Genomic DNA, 22180 nt, shown 5'->3' on the forward strand with positions numbered 1-22180 from the left:
TAATACTCATAATTTTTCTAGTCATTAATGGAAACGTAATCTAATTTGCTGGCAATATTACATTTAGATTCAAATGAAATTCAATCAGAAATGGTTTCTTATAAAAGCAGAGAATCGATTGGAAGAAAAGAAAATCCGCATTTCCGCATACATTGCACGTGTCAGTTTTGCCAAATGCGGAACTTTCGTCAAATACTTTCGCGATTTGCAGGTTTGAAATTCGTCGCGTTAGCCGATTTTCCCTCGCTTTCTAAACCGGATGAAAAATCGTTGGGACGTTTATGGAATGTGTTTGCATTAGCCGAGGATCACCTTCCAGAAATAGCCGTGTCCTTTCCAATGATCCTGGTGGGAGATATCGCCCGTCATCACTCGGTGAACCAAGCGACTATATATACAGACTATGGTGATTGATTTGCGTACCAAATTCGATTGGGTGTGGTTGTCCCCAGATTTCGACATTTGTCATTCCCCTGCACATATCGTTTCAAATTATCATTCGCGACTTGTTACTCGAATATGTCATTGTTGAACCAATCGTGATCGTTTATCGAGTACACTTTGGGGCGTCTGATTGATAAGTTGACACATTATAGCTATTTTTTACGAGATGAAAATATTGTATATTAAATCTAGAAGGAGAAACAGGAAACACTAGTGGTTTTTTAGTTCCTTGGAGAAATGTTAGGGACATTTTTAAATTAAAATTAATTTAAACTAGTGATTACAAATTTTCAGTTTTAGTGTTTGGGTTTATTAATAAATAATAATTAGGTATAGATTAATAAATTTGTAATTAGCTTAGTTAAATAGAATTATGGTAAGCGGTTTAGCTGGATAAGATTATTATACATCAAAGGAGAAGTTGGATTCAGCAAAGAAGAATATTTCTGCTAGGGAACGCATCTTCTTACAAAGAAATGACATTTTTGTGATATTTAAAAAATAATTGTCCAGAATCAGAAGGAATTTAAAAAATATGAAAAATTGTATTAATTAGGAAAAATTCTTAATCCTCCGAAAGAAGAAATATCATAAAAGAAAAATTTAATCTGAATCGTTAATCCAGAAATGTTGATAATCTCTTTTGTTCTTATTATCAAATGACGAATCTATCAAGCGGGTAATTCGCGGATGGAAAGTTATTCGTAGAAAGGACATGTTTCGCGCGTGTTTATTACCGCTCATGTTACGCGATTCGCGGCAACCTCGTTACGTAAAGCATCTTGCTAATCGCGTATAAAAAGTGTAAAATATGCGGACGTGATCTTAGGCGAGCATTAAATTTATGTACCTGTTCGTAATCAACGTTGGAGCTTTCGGTTTACATGCTGTATATTGCTGCATAGAATACATCTACCTTATGGTTAAATTCTCTTATTTTCCATACTGTTGCTTTGTTCCTTAAAAACTCTGTATTATCGTAGCTCCAGTAATAGTATTGTGATAAGATAAGCGAATAGAAATATATATGAAAATTGTTTGTAACTCTTTATCTAATAATAAATATTTCCACAAATATATAATTCCTGCAACAGCATATCACCTACGTAAATCTGTAAGATTCTCCGTTGGAATACAAAGTACAAGCGTTATTTATTGCTAATTCATGAACACGTCGTGATTATTATTTTTAACTATGATGAATTTGTTTTGACTACTATAGTTTTCGAATTCTTGGATTCTAACATCTTGCTCAATAAGCCAGAGGAGCGTCATTCTTTTCTTTTTTTTTTTTTTTTTTTTTGAGTGATGATTTTTATATGCTTCTCTTAAACTCGAACAATTTTTTAAAGATACAAAAATGAAATGAAAATTCAAGAGCCTTTCAACGATATGTAGTTTGTACCGAATAGTTGAGGAAAACTCAGAGGAAATATAGAAGCTGAACAATGTAGAAGAGTCATACTGTGAAAACACATTTTCATTGTATCGTAGAAAGAGAAACAAAGACACGGAATTTGGAACTTCGAAAGAATGCAAATGATGATAAGGAGGATGTAGAGAACATTATGCTGCAGGATTGCAGGATAGTGTTCGTGGAGCATTCTGTAACTATGTATCCAAGGCTCTGACAAGATAACTGCGTCTAAAACGTGGATGGCTCTCGCTCTAGGGGCTGTTCCCATGACCGAAAGAATCGGAGCCGACAGTAATTAGGGAGGTAGCCTCGGGCCATTCGGAGAAACCATAGTCCCCTTGCAGCTTGAAATAACCATACGTACAAGGGTAATATTTCTCAATGTCTAATCTCAAGGATAAGGGAGGAGTAACGTAGGTACGGTCTGAGAAAAAGGAGGAATTTTAGGATTTTTAGTGCTAATAATTTTTCTTTTAAAATGGTTGTAAAATCTATTGTGCAACGCGTTACAGATAGATTACTTAGGCTGAGTTTACAATGCTGGAATATTGATTTAGTGGATTATTGGAATATCGAGATATCAGAGTGTTGGATTCTTTTGGTTTTTGGGATACTTGAGGTTCTTCTTTTTTATTTATTTGCAAGTAGTCTATCATCAATTATCATTGAGAATTATAAGTAAATTATTCTGACGTGGTACTATAACGTGAATAATAAATGATTATCGTATGTTTGGTTCTAGCTGAAATACTTGAGGTTCTGACTTGAATTTTGAATTATTAAGGCATTCGAGTATTAGAATATTGTAATGTTAGAGTACCAAAGCCTTTTCGTCTTGGAGTATTAAGTTTTTGAAGCACTAGAATGTATTTTGGAATATTCAAGCATTGGTATTTTAGAGATATTACGCTTGCATGCTCGTCGTTGATACACGTATGAGGCCTAATTATATTGTTGAAAAACGTAAGCCAATTCTAGACGTTTCTCTTTTAATTAGTCTTTATCTACAGTTTAGTATTCAGTTAGGAATACAGTAGGAACTTCATTTGTTGGTAACTTTAATTAATGAGCGATTAACAGAACTTTTGTTGGTTGAATTCTCTTATCTAATAAATGCGAGCTCCTATTATGTAAACGAAAAATAATTGGTAGCGAGGAGAATCGACGAGCTCCTCAAGTTCGGATAAATGGAGCGTTGGTGTAATTTTTGTTTGCGCTTCGTCTCGTATCTTCTCCAATTAGGAGTTTACTACGAGCATTAGTTAATTACGAATCAATAACACGTACGAAAAGTGATTTCATTTTGATCGATGTTCAGTTGGTTTTTGTTGGCTTACTCAAATTACTCGAAGGTGAGTCTGTATCTTGATTGCAACAGACCCTTTAAATTAGAGAGTTAAGGATTGATTCGAGATCCGAATAGAAGGATCTCGCGACGGATAAACGAAAGGGATCGAAATCGAAGGGTACAATTAAAGACAGAGAGAGGAGGAGATCTCTGGAAGGAGGACAGAACTGGAGGCAGGATCAAAGGAGCGAAACAGGGAGACACGGAGAGAAAGAGAGAAGTAAGGGTCAGCGACCGAGGCGAAACTTGCTAGACCGTGAGTCCCGCAGATGTGAAATGAAACCAGACGGCACATACGTTGCTCGTGTGCTGATCATTTCGCGTTAGACGCTGTTCCGCCACGAAGAACCGCTCTTACGAGCCTGTCCACACATTCAGCCGACGCTTCTGGCTGTCTGTGGACACTCAATGACACTTCTTCCCTGATGTTTCACTCACAGAAAGTGTAATTCAATGATGTCGATCAGGAATAGCGTTTTAACCACAGATAGATCGAGATGTGATTTTTAGATTTTGGAATATTCGCGAAACTCAAACCCAAGCTTTGTGTTTCGGAACTCTTGAAACTGGGAACTCGTGAGATTCGAAATGATTATTTTTGTTTTAGTTTTTTTTTTTTTAATGAGGAATGTCCATCTTGTCAGGAGGTAAAAATATCTTTTCAGAAAATTAAATTATTTTCTTTCAATATGAATGATTAGGATCGGTGAAATCGTACCAATTTAAATCAGCTTAAAGATTATACAGCAACTGGACTGGTTAAATAAAAATAAATTCATATCGTAATCGTAAGCTATTTAAATAAATTATTGTTTTCCTGGCGCCCGAGACTTTCGAATCTAAAAACAACCAAACATATAAAACATGGATATTTTATAGATTTTTCCACATATCTTTTCTATAAATGCGTGAGTACATAAACATCTAATTGATTCATCGAATCAAAATCACAAGTCTAGAAACATACGAATGTACGGCAGAAATCTTAACTGAATCACCCTGTACAATTAAGTTCCTAACCTTACTTCATATTGTAACATAGCCTATTCATAATTTCGCATTAGTTGCGCCATCTTGCAAAAGAACTACCAAGATTCACACGTGTTACATCATTTAACCAACAAGAAACCGATGAGTGGAGGAATTTATTTATATTTTTCCATGTACGCGTGATTAAAAGCGGACTCATTGAAAGGACCGAGTAAAAAGTTTCGGTGAAAGTGCAGCCAGGGGAACGTGTGACTTGCATTTCTTAGCAATTATCGTGAAAGGAGCAAGGAATCAGAGTGACTTGTCGCAGATTATACAAAGTGTTAAAAAGAGACCATCCATTATTTATGTAGTACATAGGATACATAGGTACTGAGTAAAGAAACCTTAGTACATATAGGTCAGAAGCTCAACCATTTCTGACATATAAATATTTTTATATATTAGTATCATGATTGTTTCGCTACTTATTGAGTTCTCGATATTTACAGAAGCTGTTCCACACGTCCTCCTTCCATTTCCATGCACGCTTCGCATCTTTATCTTACAAAGTCGCGATTTCTCTTGAAAATTCCAGATCTCTGACGAATTATTCAACAAGCATGCCAGATTCGGTTACGTAATTCTTTGGTCACTTATCAGCGAAGAATGCACTTTGCTTTTCAAATAGTTACGTCCATAATAAGAGGTCCAATGAAGGATATTGAGAACGTGGTTCATAAACACTGAGGTAAACGTCGTATGCGGCACGTAGAAGCCAGTAAGTCAATCATGATGCAAACATAAAAAAATGTATATATCTCGAAAACGGTCGAGCTTTTGACCTGTGTTTACTAACAATCTTTTTGGCTCAGTATGGCGTGTCTTATGTACTGTACAAATGTTGAATGTTTTTTTTTTTTGAACACCTTGTATATTTAACAGCGTAAAGATATGGAATAACCGTGTGATAAACTTTGTTTTGAGACCACGATAGACGTAGGAATTCGGTAAACAATTAATTGGAACGATCTGGTGTTATCAGTTATTAGCTGATTTAATGCTGCGGCAGTAATTGGAACAGGCACATAGTGCGAAGATCAAGAGAATTTTTGCGATTACTTCTGAATGTGTTAAAATACAGTTAATAAACAGAATATCGGATTTTGCGGCATTGAAAAGAGTTGTTCATCAACTTGAATTGCATTTTGTAAGAATCACAATCTGCTGTGGCATTATGTTACAAAGGATAATCGGCTCTTATCTTTTTGAGGATTTTTATTTGTTACTTCGTTACACATTCGCCTATTCTCTAAAGTTCTCGTTGTCAGGTTCAGATAACGCTAAAAATTGAGTGGTGATCTTGGAAATTTGTCCAAATTTCTTTTTCGTTAGTGAGATTAGTAATTCTATATATAAAGAGAAATACAACAGTTTACGGTTCGATAAATAAATTCATATTTCGCAAACTTAATAATGAACGCTGACAAGGCACAAGTTCGCCGTTGTGTGCTTCAATATTTTCACCGTAGAGAAATAGCCGTCGAGACAACCAGAATCGTTTGTGGTACACGAGGACAACATGGTTACCAGGGAAAAATCATTTGTCATATTTCTATAATAATTGTGAATTTTTAAATTACTTCGCCAGTTAATGTTTTTTCATAGAAATTCAAAATGTAAAGTACATTACTTATGGAATGACATGATACTATTAGTGTGAATATCTTGTCTTTTATATATAATGATGATTTACGATTACGTCAAATGCTGATTTACAGCATGGTCTTGAAAGAAAGATTCGTGCTTTTTAAAGATAAATTAGTGATGTCACCGACAATTGTATAATGAAACGCAGGATTTACGTAGGATGCCTGACTTAATGTCGTCGTGAGTCACGATCGATTTTGTGGTGGAACAATTATCATCGGAACTCGTCCTCTTCCGGTATTCTGTCCTATATCCGGTGCACACTACACTTCTCAAATATTGCACGATTTATTTCCTTTAACAATGGAAATTGACTTGCAAATGTAAGATGTATAATAAAATGTGTTTAAATGGTCGTTAAAAATTAAGATAGAGGTTAGGTTGATCAACGGTTCGATAAATTGTGGATGGCTTACGGTTCTTCCGTGTGTACGTATTGCCCTATAAACAATCGATATTAATGGCCGACGAGGTTCATAAATATTCGGTTTTTAAGTTAACCATGATTTTATGCCGGTGACCTCGTATGCATTTCCCAAGTTTCTCTTTTTAGCACCCGTCAGAGAAAGCAGTACAGGACGCTTCAAAATTTTGGCCACGCGTGTTCGAATGAAAACTTATATACAAGGTGATACAGAAATGTAGATATATAGAATTAATTGAAGTGCTCAGATTTTGTATAAATGCTTTGAAATGATAGTTTCTTGAGATGCTTCCAGTTATATAGGACATTCCGAGTATCATACGTGATGTCATGTATATACATAACACGTAAATAGTTAGACTGGTTTGGCTGCTGTTGGAATTAAGTTTAGATTAAATTTGGTTAGAGTTATACAGTCTTTCGAATGTCATGTGTGAAGTGATTTACAAACTGTTTTGGTGTTTCACAGATTAACTTATTTAGCTATAGAAATTTATAGAAAAGCCTGAAACTGAATGTGTGGTCATAGTATGGGCAATCATTAGATAACCGTTTTTCATTCTTTGGATACTTTCACGTTTGAATTTATATAAAAATTTTAAATATCAAAACTACAGATTCTTATTTATACTCTTGTTAGATAACCTCTGCATTTTGGTTGTCTATATAGGAGATAATTCAATTTTAATTTCTATAGAGTGCTTCATATAGTATACTATAAATTTAAATGGAATGGTCAAAATTAAAGAGACATTGATATAAATGATCGGGATATACAGATTATCTTGGAAATTGATTAGAGAGTACGTATCTATATAAACAATTGTACAGGGTGTTTCAATTAAACGATACAAAGAACCGATAATACATAATATATGAGATCACAAAATATTTATATAAACTGTCACTGTTCTAGAACGACCTGTACGAACTGTACACTCCCATTTCGCCCTCGCTATGGCAGTTTCCCTGTATTTACGATTCTGTCGGAATAGTTGCCTCGTAGAAACGACCAGTGGGCCATCAACATCGCGAAACGGTCGTAAAACCGAAAGGACGCGGCCCCAACCTCCTTCTAACAGATATCCACCTCTTTGCTGATCTTCGCGGTTGGTTCTCGTTGGCCAGCTGTTCAACGCGTTGTTCGATACTGTTTCATATCCCGTTGCAAATGGAATTACGTTTCTTGCACATAACCTCTAAAACACTCCGGCAATTTGAATTTTTTGAACTGTTCTGTAACTTGATAAATTTCAGCTTATTGCAAGGTGCATAACGCTAAACGATCTTAAACTATTCTAAAGAGCGTTGTACATTTTTTTTCAGTTACTATCTTTCCTTTTTGTTACAATTTTATTTTATGTGCGTGATATTTATCGAAGGAATAGAACATAGATTAGAAAAAGATTTAATATTGTATAGTTTGTGATTTAATGATAATCTGCAAACTTGTGGTTAACGTGAACAGAGTATTGAATTCTTCAGGAAGAAAGAACTTCATCGTCTTAGGTTTGCCATGATAGCATCGTCTGCAGTTGGTTGCATTGCCATTGGCCAGGAACGAAATATTGCGGAATTGCTGGTCAGAGACTGGAACAGCGTTCCTCGGTCGGTTCATCATTACGAAAGCTGATTTATTTGTTTCGTAGTGATGTATTCTCTGGGTATTGTTGAAGGCTTCTCGATCAACCTTGTGCTCTATAACCGTACAAGGTACTTCTGGTTAAAACATCGCATAACATTCGTGGTTTGCACCTGTGGTTTGTTATTTTTTTATGTTAATTGGAATGTGCAAAAAGTGAAGGACAAAAAGATCACTGTAGATAATTGTTGAGTTAATTGTATAAGCGACGCGAAAGGAAGAAATTGTGGAAATTAACTCAATAATTACTTGTGTACTTTATAATTCATATCTCTATCACTCAGTCAGTTAAGTTACCAAAGATTGATAATTAATTTTGCCATACCAATTACTTAAGAAAGATCAAGCGATAAATTAAATCTTTAGAAAATGAAGCCATTTGCATGAAAATAAGCAGACGATATATATCTATATAATATTTTTATGGCAAAAATTGCATCTTTACCGCAAAGAAAGGGGGAAAAGAAGTGAGTTAATTATGTTCCTCGGGAGATAAGTTTCACGTTTAATGGGTTGACGACTCGGAGGAATTGCGAATTTTTCGTATTCACGCGCTGCCTCGTGTAATAAAATCCATTTACTGACGCTTCGATGCTGTGATATAAAAGTGACATGGGTCTTACTACATATTCAAGTATTATAGCGGTATGTGTCGTTAAAATTGATAAGGAAGAAACGCACGTTTCTTGGAACGTATTTTATCAAGCATAATACGAATATCTTTATTTACACGGGATCTCGTATCTTCACGAACGACAACGATTTCTAGGTGAATCTCTGTAAATCTTTTTTAACGAAGTACCTCAATCTTCTCTTCTTACTTCTTCAATTCGCCAAATTATAATTCTAACTTCTTCGAGGTAATTGCTACTACGTAGAAAAAATATAAGAATACTAAATAATATTTCGTCTGAAATCCTTTCCCACAGAGATAGATGAATTATTCTCAAAATTACATGCATAAGAACTCTCTCTCTCTACTATCTCTCTATAATCATGAATCCTAACTTCACATTCCAAGAGAAATCAAATAAACTTGCTGAATTAGCGTCATTCAAGTGAAAATAATCATGATCGGGCAACGCTAGTGTAGAGAGTGTAGAGATCAAAGGGGCAAACATGTTTCAAATTCGCTAGTAATTTTCATCCACTAGACTTTTCCCTATCCTCTCTCTTTCCCCCCTTGTTTAAGTCGGGCCATGTAGCGGTTTTTCTACGGCATCGTTTACAACTGGCGATGCGCATTCTTGGCAGGGCTGCGGAATGTGGATCGAAGGCACGCGAACGTCAGCTCGCGAAAGGACATTCCTGATCGTGACCGTGCAGCGCACGCGGTGCAACACGAATGATTCTCGATGTTTCGTCATCGTTTAAGGAATCGTACAAGCACCACGGATGAGTCGCTTATCCGCTTTTACCGTTAAACCTGTACCACTGGACGTTCCGCGTAATTCGAGCTCCGGTTGTCGCCATTAGGCTTCCTGGACCATTTTTCCTATCTTCTTCTTTATGTCTTTTTCTACTTGTACTCTAGATATCCTAGCATCATTTTACATACTTCTTAGGTCTTCTTCGTAACTTTCGAGTGCTTTTGAGAATAGTAAGTCCTGATACGTGTATCCTCCTTTAATATTTTACATCACCTTTAAATCTTCTTTGCAACTTTTTAATGTCGCACGAGAATTTGGAATTCAACTAGTTATAGTGTTTTTAGAATGGATGTAATTATTTACATACGTCTTTTGTCATACTGTAGATTTAGAATCATAGATCGATATCGTTAAACCACGTCTTCGCTAAAACAACATTGTGAATCTTTTTGTTGTTGTTCCATGTTTCTTGAAAAAATCACAATTACTTCGATGTGGGCAAAATGTATCTGTAAGTTGCTGCATGTTGGAAATGCTTTGGAATACGCAGCAACAAAAGAAGAGAACAGAAGAAGGTTGCTTGTCGTTTGCTTCGGTGGAGTCGAGGCCTCAAATTATCATCGCTGTTCAATATCTTCGATAACAAGTTGCTCCAAGGTTTCGTTGCATTTTATTGTGACACGAATGATTAATCTATCCAAAAGCACGCTTTTCAAGAGTGCCATTAGCAAGCCATCGTAATCAGGCCCATAATCTTACATTGTGATCTAGTAGTCACAATAGATTTCTGATCATCTTGATTAAAGTCAGATTATAATGCAACGCTTTCAAAGCATGTTGCGATCACTTCCGTCAAAGTCAACACGCGAACAAGCATACACAATGAGATTCCAATTTGTTTCTTCGTAAGCAGTCAGTGATTCTTGCTGCCCCAATCTACCTACTACCCTTTTCATCGGACATGAGCTTCTTACAAAAGCGGTAATCGATTTTCATCTTGACTTGCGCGACTTATACGTAGACCACCCAGCTGTAAATTATTGAATAACGATCGTATCGCTGGTTACGGTGCATGTTTTTGCACGCTATATTGTAGCGGTCACATTTTAGCCAGTAAACGTCGGACGAAACGAGCGAGTTCACAGGCGGGTTGTAGCACGGTGTCGGTCGATGCAGGGAACGTAGGAGTTGCATTCCACGTTAAATGCATTAAGAATGCCTAGTACCATTCCATTGGCTTCGCACAGTCTGCCTGAACCCTGTTGTTTACTGTAGTATGTTTATCACACTGGTGTGATTAATTTCGTTTCTTTGCTTTGTATCGTTTCAGGAAATTGAGAGGAAAATAACGTTGTTCATTAATTTCTACATGGAAACTTCTTTTTAGTAATTGATGTTAATGTACTACGGTTAACGAAATTAAAAAAATATGAGATCAATGGAATATACATACGCGTATTACACTGTATGTTTTCAGGAAAATGAAGTGTAGATAACACAGTTTATTAATTCCAAAGATCTAGTATGGTGTATTTACTATAATTTATTCTTTTTACTATTTTCTCCATAATCCTTGTACGTAATTATAGCTTCAGCCTGTGATTCAACATCCTCTCTCATACATTCCATAACTAGTCTCACTTGCCTCTGCAAGCATAGTTACCTATATATGAATTTAATCGCACATTATCATAACGTGATCCGTATATGAATAAACTTGTCTTTTTATAAAACAACCGAGGATACAGCGTTCCTCAGACGTTCAGCTTAAAGCCCGCCTGATAACGGTGTGGGCAATTAAGCGAAATGAATGAACGGATAATCGGATGAGTATTACGAGACGCATGATGCATTTAAGGACGTCGACTTTACGTATATCCGAGGCAACCTGTCTAACAAGAAAATGATGCGTAAAGTTGCTGCGAAGCAATGCTGATGAAATTAATCGATCAATGCTCGTTACCTGGCCAACGGAACTAGTTCACCGTGTAAGATAGTTTATGGGAGATGTTAAATGCACACGATATCGATCTTGAGCATGAATTTATTGACTTGGGTTAAACGCACTCCGTGGAGGCGTTTATGTCCTTTTAAATGACGTTGTGTTAGCTGTATACGCCGATGAAAAAATTTCAGTGCGAATAGAATCGAGTTTCACACGAATTGTAATAAATGTTCTCCTATTTGCAAGTTGAATATTTCTAATTATGATATACTATAATATGTATTATGCGTATATAATCTTTTTTAATAATATGGCTGACAATCTCGTGAATCTTTATTGGCTCGGTAAGTGTTCCGCAGTCCGTGAAACAACACCCGTTGTCACACAACGAAGTCGTGAAGCTTCTGACATGCCGCGCACCAAGAAGAGAAAGACATTGCTAAAAAGGGGGGATCATATCGTCTCGCTATATTGTGGCAGCGATTCTAAACATGATTCTAAACATGCTCGCATTGAAGAAGATCGCTGTTTTGTTGCGAATATTCGTGTACTGTCTCTGGTTCATATTCTTAATGTTCTATGCGTGCTCCCTTTTGTCGTAGGTTAACGTTTCATACATCTAAATCCTCCTCGAGAACACCGCATCGAAATTTTTCAAATCGTGCTCGAAATTAGCCCTGAACATACAGGCACTTACCGGGAACTCTATTTTATGCTGTGTATAGATTAATAAATGCATCTGTTCGGATTAAATTAAATAATTCTATAGACTATTGAAGTTGGTAATGTGTATGTTCTTCGTCATTTGGTTACAAGATGGCACCAAAAATTCTTAGCTTCAGTGTGATACAAATTGCTTGTGTTATCTCAGAATATGTAGCTACTTGGTGAGGCAGGTATGTGGTACATTCTCCTTAATGACTGGTAACTCTATTTTCTTCTTATACAGAAAGCTGACCTAAAACATAGATATTGTACAATATACAGTATGTCTAAATTAGACATCACAATTTCATCTTATTACAAAACATACTTTTCTTACGATTCCCTAAATATATTTCACGTTTATGCTGCATAAGACGAACGCAACACGATCGAGTCCTTTGTTAAAAAATTGTTTTCATCGAACGCGTCCTTTCGATCTTTCTCGATTCGATCGAACTCGGCAAAGAATAAAAGAATCAGGCAAAAAGGAACAAGGAGAAGAAGAAGAACGCGAAGGAGAAGAAGAATGAAAACAGAAAGAAGGCAAGAAAAAAAAAAACAAGAACATTAGCCGTTTCACTGGTCGACAGAGTGGTGCTCGAGCCTCGAGCTGACGTGCCATGGCGTACAACAAAAAGCAATCGGCCGATAGGACGAGTACCGGTTATTTAACGCCGTCGTCTTTATGCCTGCTTATTGGCCGGCTGTCTCGTTGCACGAGTTTTAACTGTGCAACCCCACCTTTTCGCTGGATGTAACAGTACCGTATAAGACCGTATTCTCAGTCTTACTATGCAGTCCGAGGCTCATTCATTATTCATACACCATACGCTGATACTCTGGACGCTTATAACGTGATCGTATGCAATTTGGCTGGTTGGAAATTCGACAGTCAATGTGTGTACCTGGGTTAACGGACGTGTCGATGAAATTGTAGCGAAATACAGGCACGAAGATAATAGTCGTCGAAAAATCATGCTGTGCGTTTGGATGTTGGCTCCTTCAATTTGTTGTCGTGTTCGCTTAGTTATTAGGCACGAATTGCGGCTAGTGATGGGACTTGGAAACACTTCGAATCGCTTCGAATTTGTATTGTGTATGAGGCGACAAATTCGGATCGCTTCGAACATGATTCGAAGTTTAAAGTTCTTTTGTAAATCTTGATAAGTTTGAGTCTTTAAAGTCTCGAAAGTCTTGATCGTTTTGGAACTGTTAGATTCAGTTTTGCAGGCTGCAACAAGTGTTTATAAAACGCCTGGAAAGATCAAATTATCATACATACATTTATTTCACAAGATGATCGAGGCTTTTAAAATGATCACAATTTTCAACACTTCCTAGACGATTCAGGTTTCCATGATGATCAAGACTTCTAAGACTGCCAAGATTTTAAAGATTCAAGACCTTCTACACGATCAAGAGTTTCAAGCCTCGAATCATGTTTGAAGTGATTTGAATATACAGACGCGATACGATTTGAAGTGTTTCAGATCCCATCGCTAGCTGCGGCACGCTCGAGGAGTGGTTGAAATGCGTTAAGTGAAATGATCTGTATCGCGAGCAAGGGTAACTGTATCCTAACGTCGTGACGTGAAACGGTGGCTGGAGTTGGCCATGTTTAACGTAGAAAAATGTAAAAAGCCTGAAAGCAGAGCGTTATTTGAAAATGAATTATTAATAACTTCTAAGTTAGTTACTTTTAAAAGAGTGAATCGCAGCTATCTTGATTTCTTGAGAACTCAAACCTTTAGATTTAGCCTTCCTCTTCTTCAGTTTGCCACAAATCTGTGGTAAATAAGTATCATGCAAGTTTTGATCGTAGATCTAAAAGAAAATAAACAAGATTACAAAATTGTTGTGTTGTTGTTACGTTGTGCGCTTCACGTGACGAGATCGTTACCATGACTGATAATGGTACATCATCTACAATAGTTACTCTTCTATCAAACTGATCTATCCTGTAGAACATTCGCACCAGTTTGCAGCGACGACGTTCTCATAATATATTAGATGGCAAAATTGATAGAAGGTACAACGAAGTGGTTAACGTATACTGTGTATACTGGTAGGTATTATGCAAATATTCTTGAATCTGTTATTATCGAGTGATCGCGTCGATCGTTACATATACGAAGCGAGCGTCACGACTACAAATTACGCGACAGGAAGCAGCGTATTTGCTCTGCCGTGTAATGCGCATCGTTCAAACATTTGTTTACTCATCGTAAGCTAATCGTTTCACCGGTGAACGCGCGATGATTGATTCTAACGTGTGGTTAACATCGATCTACGAGGCGCTTCGAGGTGGAAGCTTGTCTGCCACATTGTTAATTAAATGGAACGTAATGGTTCGGTGCTCGCGCTTAGAGAAATAGATTACTTCCGTATGTAAATGAGAGTGGTCATGAAGGTAAATCGTCTTCTGGTACCATTTAGCTCTTTTACTTAATCTCTCCTTTAAAGACCTTCGCATTAGCAAAGACAGTCGTGATATTTTATCCTTTATATCGAAATTCTCATTTGGTAACTTCCTTTGAAATGAAATGCAATGGGAAATATGGAAATAATCATAGTAAGTATTAATAAGAAAAATACCAAAGAGTATTGTTGGAATAGTATACTGTAAACAGTATAAAGTACTAAAAAGTATTGCCAGCTTGTTGAGACAATCTGCAATGATATCATCAGCATGCCATCAACAGCGACATTCATTTCTATATTTATATAAACGGTAATTCACTACGACGAATTATCAAAACCATAAATTTAATCACTCAAAGTCTGTACCTTTGTCCTAGTTCCTCCCACTTACGGTATTTTTCACACCATTGTCCCAACTATTTTTCAACCATATACAGGATAGTCACTCTGCTTCAGGTATTGTATTCATGGTACAAATGAAGTCATCGATTTTCTCAGAAACAAAACCAGCGTAATTGTGTTATTCTTGATTTTCCTCTTATTTTAAGTCATAGAATCTCTCTGCCCACGAATTACGGATCACCCTCTATATATTTGCGAAAACAGTAGAATATGATTATTTTTGTCCGAAACTCTCAAGGTACGAAGATGCGACTTTATCGCATTTTATTGAAAAAAGTTTTCAAACGATTATAACATGTTGTACTCGTTCTCTACAATCCGGAATTCAATAGCATAGTAGCGAATTTTCCAATATTTAATCAAATATTTAATAACTGCTTATGCAGTTATGGAACGTAGGTAAATTACCGACCGATCTATAAGTGAACGACCCAATTCACCGACAAGTACGATTTAGTGCACGTTTGTGCAATTTGATTTTATCGCTAACTGTTATATCGTAGTGGAACCAGGTTGCATCTTCAGGATGCACTCTATTTTTATACCGACCCGTCTTTACCTACCATCGATGCCTTTTCTCCTGTCCACGTAAATTCTTAATGTCCCACATGTTTTGGATTCCATAAGTCGACCAGAAAGAAACGATTTTCATTTCCCAACGGCCTTGATAGACCCGGTACAAGTGATCGGACGGCATTCCAGCAATCGCGAGAACGTCGCGCTTCGGGCGCACACCGCGATTAAGTATAATAACGTAGTCGAGCTGTTTGTTGGCCCACGAGCGTTTCTTCGGGATCGTCGTTCATAACGTTCCGTCGAACGTATCGGAGGAATCAATGAAGTCATAAGTCGATGTTGAAACACCGATACAACTTCATTCTACAAGATCAACCTGGTAGCACAATATATTTGTTATGCACTTGTATGATTACAATTCAAATAAACGAACGTTGTATACGGTGCACTATCTACGTGATTATTAAACCTATAAAATAAATTAGAAATTATACTATAAAATAAATTATACCATTTTATAATGGCTACCTACCTATTTTATAATAACGATTAGTAAACCGCGGATGTTTGCGCAAACCCATATTGTTATGAATGCGACTAAGATCCTATATATGTTTATAATTGGACTGCGAATGCTTGTGCAAATTTATATTTTTATCAGCACAAGTAGGAAAATGGAACCTATGTAGAAATTCGTTTCACATGCTCAATATTATAACAAGTGCTATGTTTTTAATATTTCATATATTTCTTTATATTATATGCATTTTTTGCATAAACATCCAGAGTCTAATTATAACGAGTACAATTCTTTGGATATTCCATATGCTGTTGCTTATTAGGCGCATTCTATAGATCTTTGTACTTTCCTACAAATCCATAGCCTCCTTTAAGTAAATAATAGGTGTCAAATATAATTGTATCTATAATCTGATACAACGAGATCGATTTTCGATGTTAGATAGCTAGACAAGTTTGTCTAGGTTAGGTTATTAGTATCCATGACACTTTTGTCGATATTATCGTTGTGCTCTGCACTTTAATAAGCCTGCGGATACTTCAATCTGTAAAAATAACGCCACGTAGATTAAACATTCTTCCATATTTATCTTACCAGGAAAGTGGCGCATATGTCACTCGATTTCCTCGTTAGCTTTCAGGAGAAATATTCTTCAACTGTCAAAGCTAAAAGTGACAGTGATTATTCAATCTAACGTCTATTCATGTCTACTTTCGAACGTTTATGACAACCAGAAGTGGATGACCCAGTACCTTGTATATCTAGCTCCTTTATTTTCAATAAGTGCATTATCACAATGTGCTGTACCCAAGGCCGTCCAGCAGTTGTTACTTTTCACATGACGCAATGCGAATGCATGCCCGTTTTATCATAGCAAGATGCTCGTGCACAGGCGTCTATTAAGACCCACTGTTTACGCAATACGCACGATGCCAATAGCCAGCGTGCATTCCGCTCTTTTACTTACTCGTGTACGCGCGCGCAAGAGTACACATAGTTTATGCACACGTGCACATTGGAATGCGAATTATCATTGTGCTAGCAGTCTACCGATCCCTCCTCATAAATTCTCTATGAGTATATTATACGTTTGCATTCACCTGAACAGAGAATTGGAGGCTTTAATAAAGTTTAGAAAAGGGGAAGCCTAAATAAAATTATAGAAAGGATTGTGGGAATGATTATTAGATTATGCATATTTAACTCTTGTATTAGATTTAATTTTGATGGACTACTTAATGGAAGCTGATGAATTAATTTCTGGAAAAGCCTCTGGGCACTTTAATCTCCTAATCTTTGGAGATTTTAATACAAAATAGTTGGGATTTTTTTATTGTATGAGCTTTTTGTCAAATGAAGGAATGAAATCAAAATGAAGATTTGTCTCATTTAGTAAATATTGTAACGCGATTATGCTTCGGATATTTTAGATATTTTTACATATTATACATTCTGTATGTTCTTGTGTCTTTAAATTTATCATAAAACCCATAGTCTACCTTAACTTCTTGTGGTTTATAGGTTCGTCTGGAGAGTATAGGAGCAGAAGATATAGTGGATGGAAATCCAAGGTTGATACTGGGTTTAATCTGGACTATTATCTTGAGATTCCAAATTCAAGAAATTGAGATTGACGTAGACGAAGAAAATGACAGTAGTGAAAAGAAATCGGCCAAAGATGCTCTACTACTCTGGTGTCAGAGGAAGACTAATGGATATCCTGGTGTTAATATTCAAGATTTCACTGGTAAATGCAGCAGCTTCAATTATTTTGCATTTTGTATTAATTACGAAATTAACTTACAATTTGTACATATGTATACATAAATGTATGGTTGGTTATAGGTTCATGGAGAAGCGGTCTTGGTTTCAATGCACTTATCCATGCTCACAGACCAGACCTAGTTAATTGGTCTGAATTACAGCAAAATAAAAATATCGACAATCTTAATTATGCTTTCGATGTGGCCAACTCGGAACTTGGAATTCCGCGATTGTTGGACGCGGAGGATGTTGACACTGCTCGGCCTGATGAAAAATCCATCATCACGTACGTTGCTTCTTACTATCACACCTTCGCCAGGATGAAAAACGAGATCAAGAGCGGCAAAAGAATTGCGAATGTAAGTGAATTTTTATATTATACATCTGCTTTTTAAAGTTCATTGATTTAATTATTAAATAATCTTAAAAATCAATATTATTCTCCTTAGATTGTGGGACAAATGATGGACGCTGACAAAATGAAGATTCACTATGAAAAGCTTACAACAGATTTGTTGGAATGGATCAAGATGAAGATAGAAGTATTAGAAAACAGAAACTTCCCTAATTCCTTGGAAGGCATTCAGAAAGAATTGTTAGCTTTCAAGCAATACAGAACAGTAGAGAAACCACCAAAGTACAAGGAACGATCTGAAATAGAAGTTCTGTATTTTCACATTAATACCCAATTGAAATCCTTGAACCAGCCTGCTTTTACGCCTCAAGAAGGTCAGTTAATACACGATATTGAAAGAAATTGGGTGGAACTAGAGCGAGCTGAGCATCGCCGAGAAGTTGCCCTCAGGACTGAACTCCTTAGACAAGAAAGACTAGAGCAATTAAATTACAAATTTGAAAGGAAAAGCGTTCTAAGAGAAGGTTACTTGAAAGAAATGATTCAAGTTTTGACCGATCCACGATATGGTAGCAATTTGGCTCAAGTAGACGCCACAGTGAAGAAACACGAAGCTATTAGTGCAGATATTTTAGCTCGCGAAGAACGCTTTCATGATTTGACTAATATGTCAGAGGAACTAGTGAGAGAAAATTACCATGGGTTAGAAAGAGTGCAAGTCAGGGAACAGGAAGTCCTCCAGAGATGGAAGGAGCTTCTAGCACTCCTAGATCATCACAAATCTAATCTAGTTGCCCTGAGTTCTCTCATGAGTCTCATGCGAGAGATTGATACAACTTTGGCCTCCATACAAGAATTGCAATTGAACTTCCAAAGTACAGATGTTGGTCCACATCTTTTAGGAGTCGAAAATTTGTTACAGAAGCATAGCTTGCAAGAGTTGCAAGTAACTGCTCTTGGAGAGACTCAGAGAAGACTTGGTAGGCAAGCAGCTCAGCATTTGGCACAACCTCAGAGCAAAGAGGTGCCTTTGTTACAACAAAAGTTAGAAATGTTGAACCGAGCTTATGATGATCTAGTAGAATACAGTAAGGAACGCAAGGCTCGTTTGGAAGACGCCAGGAATTTCTTCCACTTCCTCCAAGATCATGAGGATGAGGAATCCTGGTTGATTGAAAAGCAACGTATTTGCAAAGCTGGAATATCAGCCAAGGATTTGCGTGCTGTAATTTCGTTGCAACAGAAGCATAAAGCCCTTCAGGATGAAATGAAAGTACGAAGACCTAAATCTGAACAATTATGCGATGCTGGTAGAAAACTGATAGCTGACAGTCATCCTTCAGCTTTGGAAATTCAAAATCGCATTGATTCGTTGCAAGAGCATTGGAAGGTCTTAGAAGAGTTAGCTGCTCTGAGGAAGAAACAGTTAGATGATGCAGCGGAAGCTTTTCAATTTTACGCGGATGCAAATGAGGCGGATTCCTGGATGAATGAGAAGATGGCCCTTGTGGCCTCCGAAGACTATGGCGTTGACGAACCTAGCGCTCAAGCGCTTCTACAAAGACACAAGGACTTGGAAGGAGAACTGAATGCATACAAAGGTGATGTACAATCACTAAACATGCAGGCTGAGAAGCTTGTCAAGTCTGGAATTTCTACTCTTGAATTATCCGCTGACCCAGAACCCGTTGCAGAACTAGAACAAGAAGAATGGAGTAAGTTTTGGTTTTTAGTAAAAATTCCTTTAATACTTCTTCCATGAAATAGATTTCAAAAATGTTTCTTTCTTTTTTTAGGTAAAGAAATTAGACTAGTTCCTCAAGATGAATGGGTGGATGAAGTTGTAGAAAGACTAGAACCTAGAACGGTTTTTGAAGATAGATTGGTACCCCAAGTAAAGAGTTTGTATCCATTCAGTGGCCAAGGTATGCAAATGATAAAGGGTGAAGTAATGTTTTTATTAAATAAAACAAATCCTGACTGGTGGAGCGTACGAAAAGCAGATGGCACCGATGGATTCGTACCAGCGAATTATGTTCGTGAACTGGAACCTAAAGTGATACAAGTTCAGGTTAGAAGACCAGAGAAGGTTAGAGTTACACAGAGAGTGAAAAAAACGAAAATGGTTAAGCAATTAGTTCCAGTCAGAAGAGTGAAGTCCATAAAGTCAACGGTGAAACCAATTAAAAGGAAGACGGCATCTGATGGAGATAGCGTGGAGAAACGACTGAAGAAGATCAATGATACCTATAGCGAACTTCAAGAATTGGCATTGAAACGACATGCTTTGTTAGAGGATGCTATAAGACTTTATGGTTTCTATCGCGAATGTGATGACTTTGAGAAATGGATCAAGGATAAAGAAAAGATGTTGAGAGCTGATGACACACGAGATAATGTTGAAACTGCCAGAAGAAAGTACGAAAAGTTCCTAACAGATCTTTCAGCATCAGGCAAACGAGTAGAAGCTATAGATGCTGCAGTCGATGAGTTCGTTAGACAAGGACATAGTCAGTTGGATAAGGTCAAGGCTAGGCAGAGGCATATCCATCAACTTTGGGACCATTTGAACAGGTTAAAGGCACAGAAAGAAAAGAGCCTAGAAGGAGCTTCCAGTGTGGAATTATTCAACAGAACTTGTGACGAAGCTCACGATTGGATGTTAGAAAAAATTACTCAGTTGGACACTGCAGAACTTGGACCAGACTTAAAGACAGTACAGGCTCTGCAAAGAAGACATCAACACTTGGAGAGGGAGTTAGCACCAGTCGAGGAAAAAGTACGAAAAGTGAACTTATTAGCAAATAGCGTGAAGAGCTCCTATCCACACGAATTGAACAATGTGAATGCCAGACAAAATGAAATCAAAGAACTTTGGAATCAAGTTCAAACAAAGGCTAAGGAACGCAGATCCAGATTGGAAGATGCAGTAGGTCAACAGATTTTCATGAACAGCTCAAAGAATTTAATTAATTGGGCTGCCGATATGCAAGAGACAATGAAGGTTGAGGAACCTGTTAGGGATGTTGCTACAGCTGAGCAACTTAGGAAACATCACATGGAACTTGGAGAAGACATACGAACCCGAGAAGACGAGTAAGTATTTAAATATTTCGTATTTCTTTAATTAATTGAAACAATGATATAAATAATTTTTTATTTGTTCAGATTTCGGGAGGTTGAAGAACTTGGAAACCAATTACTACATCGTAATCCAGCCCTGTTGGATGTCAGCGAACGCTTAGATAAATTGCATGGCTTATATCAGGCTGTAACATCAGATTGGATGGCAAAAGAAGCCTGGTTGCAACAGTGCTTAGAGCTACAGCAGTTTAATCGCGAGGCTGATCAGATCGAAGCTACTACTAGTTCTCATGAAGCGTTCTTAGAATTTACTGACTTAGGGGAATCCCTCGATGACGTTGAAGCCTTATTGAAGCAGCATGAAAAGTTTGAAAACACTCTCCACGCTCAGGATGATAGATTGAAAGCGTTTAGTGATACTGCGGACAAATTGATCGCTCAAAATCATTATGAGAAAGACTATATTAATGACAGAAGAAATCAAGTCTTAGCTCGAAGAAATCAAGTCAAGGATGCTGCTCAGCGTCGTCATGCAGCCTTAAAAGCCTCAGAGCACTATCAACAATTTTCTGCAGAAGTAGATGACCTACGAGACTGGTTGGGTGATAAAATGAAGACGGCATCTGATGAAAGTTATAGAGATTTAAATAATCTTGAACGAAAGCTTCAAAAGCACGAAGCGTTTGAAAGAGAATTAAGAGCTAATGAGGGACAATTAAGAGCGGTGAACAAAGCTGGGAAAGCTTTGATATCTGAGGAGAACTATAGATCAGATGATGTAGGAAAAACACTGAAAGAATTAAATGATCAATGGGAACAATTGGTGGCCTTATCTTTGGAAAAAGGTCGCAGGTTGAGGCAAGCTGCTTCTCAACATGGTTACAATAGAACGATGGAAGATGCCAGGTTGAAACTGGAAGAAATAGAGAATTCTTTGCAAAGTAAACAAGTGGGAATGGATCTTAGGAGCTGTAAGGAGCTGTTGAAGAAACATCAGACACTTGAGAGTGATATGTGCCAATGGGAACAGAAAGTGGATGACCTAGTTGCCATGGGCGAAGAGATGGCTCATGAAGGTCACTTTGATGCTGCGAATATATTGAAAACCAGTCAAGCCACGCAAAGAAAGTGCGTAAATACTCTG

The 22180-nt window shown here is 37.1% G+C and overlaps 1 protein-coding gene and 1 long non-coding RNA gene across 17 annotated transcripts in view; one reads left to right on the forward strand and one right to left on the reverse strand.

Moving 5' to 3' along the window:
- The window catches only part of LOC117216733 (spectrin beta chain, non-erythrocytic 2), a 57665-nt gene that overhangs the window by 24267 nt on the left and 11218 nt on the right, over positions 1–22180 (forward strand). For all 5 annotated transcript variants that reach the window (XM_033463694.1, XM_033463691.1, XM_033463693.1 and 2 more), the window contains exons 4-8: positions 17355–17580; positions 17679–17956; positions 18047–19667; positions 19749–21048; positions 21121–22164. In XM_033463694.1, the coding sequence (XP_033319585.1) occupies positions 17355–17580; positions 17679–17956; positions 18047–19667; positions 19749–21048; positions 21121–22164 (4469 nt within the window). The remainder of the gene's footprint in view (positions 1–17354; positions 17581–17678; positions 17957–18046; positions 19668–19748; positions 21049–21120; positions 22165–22180) is intronic.
- LOC117216736 lies at positions 10853–16866 on the reverse strand. Of its 12 annotated transcripts, none has more exons than XR_004489418.1 (4): positions 16586–16865; positions 12880–16498; positions 11288–12227; positions 10853–11212 (listed from the first exon to the last, which is right to left on the reverse strand). It is a non-coding gene; the product is annotated as an uncharacterized LOC117216736 (long non-coding RNA). The 12 variants fall into 12 exon arrangements; XR_004489416.1 differs by lacking the exons at positions 10853–11212; positions 11288–12227 and having other exon boundaries at positions 12352–13616; positions 13720–13798; positions 13875–16498; XR_004489419.1 differs by lacking the exons at positions 10853–11212; positions 11288–12227 and having other exon boundaries at positions 12352–13616; positions 13720–13798; positions 14762–16498; positions 16586–16863.

This window comes from Bombus bifarius, unplaced genomic scaffold (genome assembly GCF_011952205.1).
Source record: "Bombus bifarius isolate JDL3187 unplaced genomic scaffold, Bbif_JDL3187 scf7180000007973, whole genome shotgun sequence".
Taxonomy (NCBI): domain Eukaryota; kingdom Metazoa; phylum Arthropoda; class Insecta; order Hymenoptera; family Apidae; genus Bombus; species Bombus bifarius.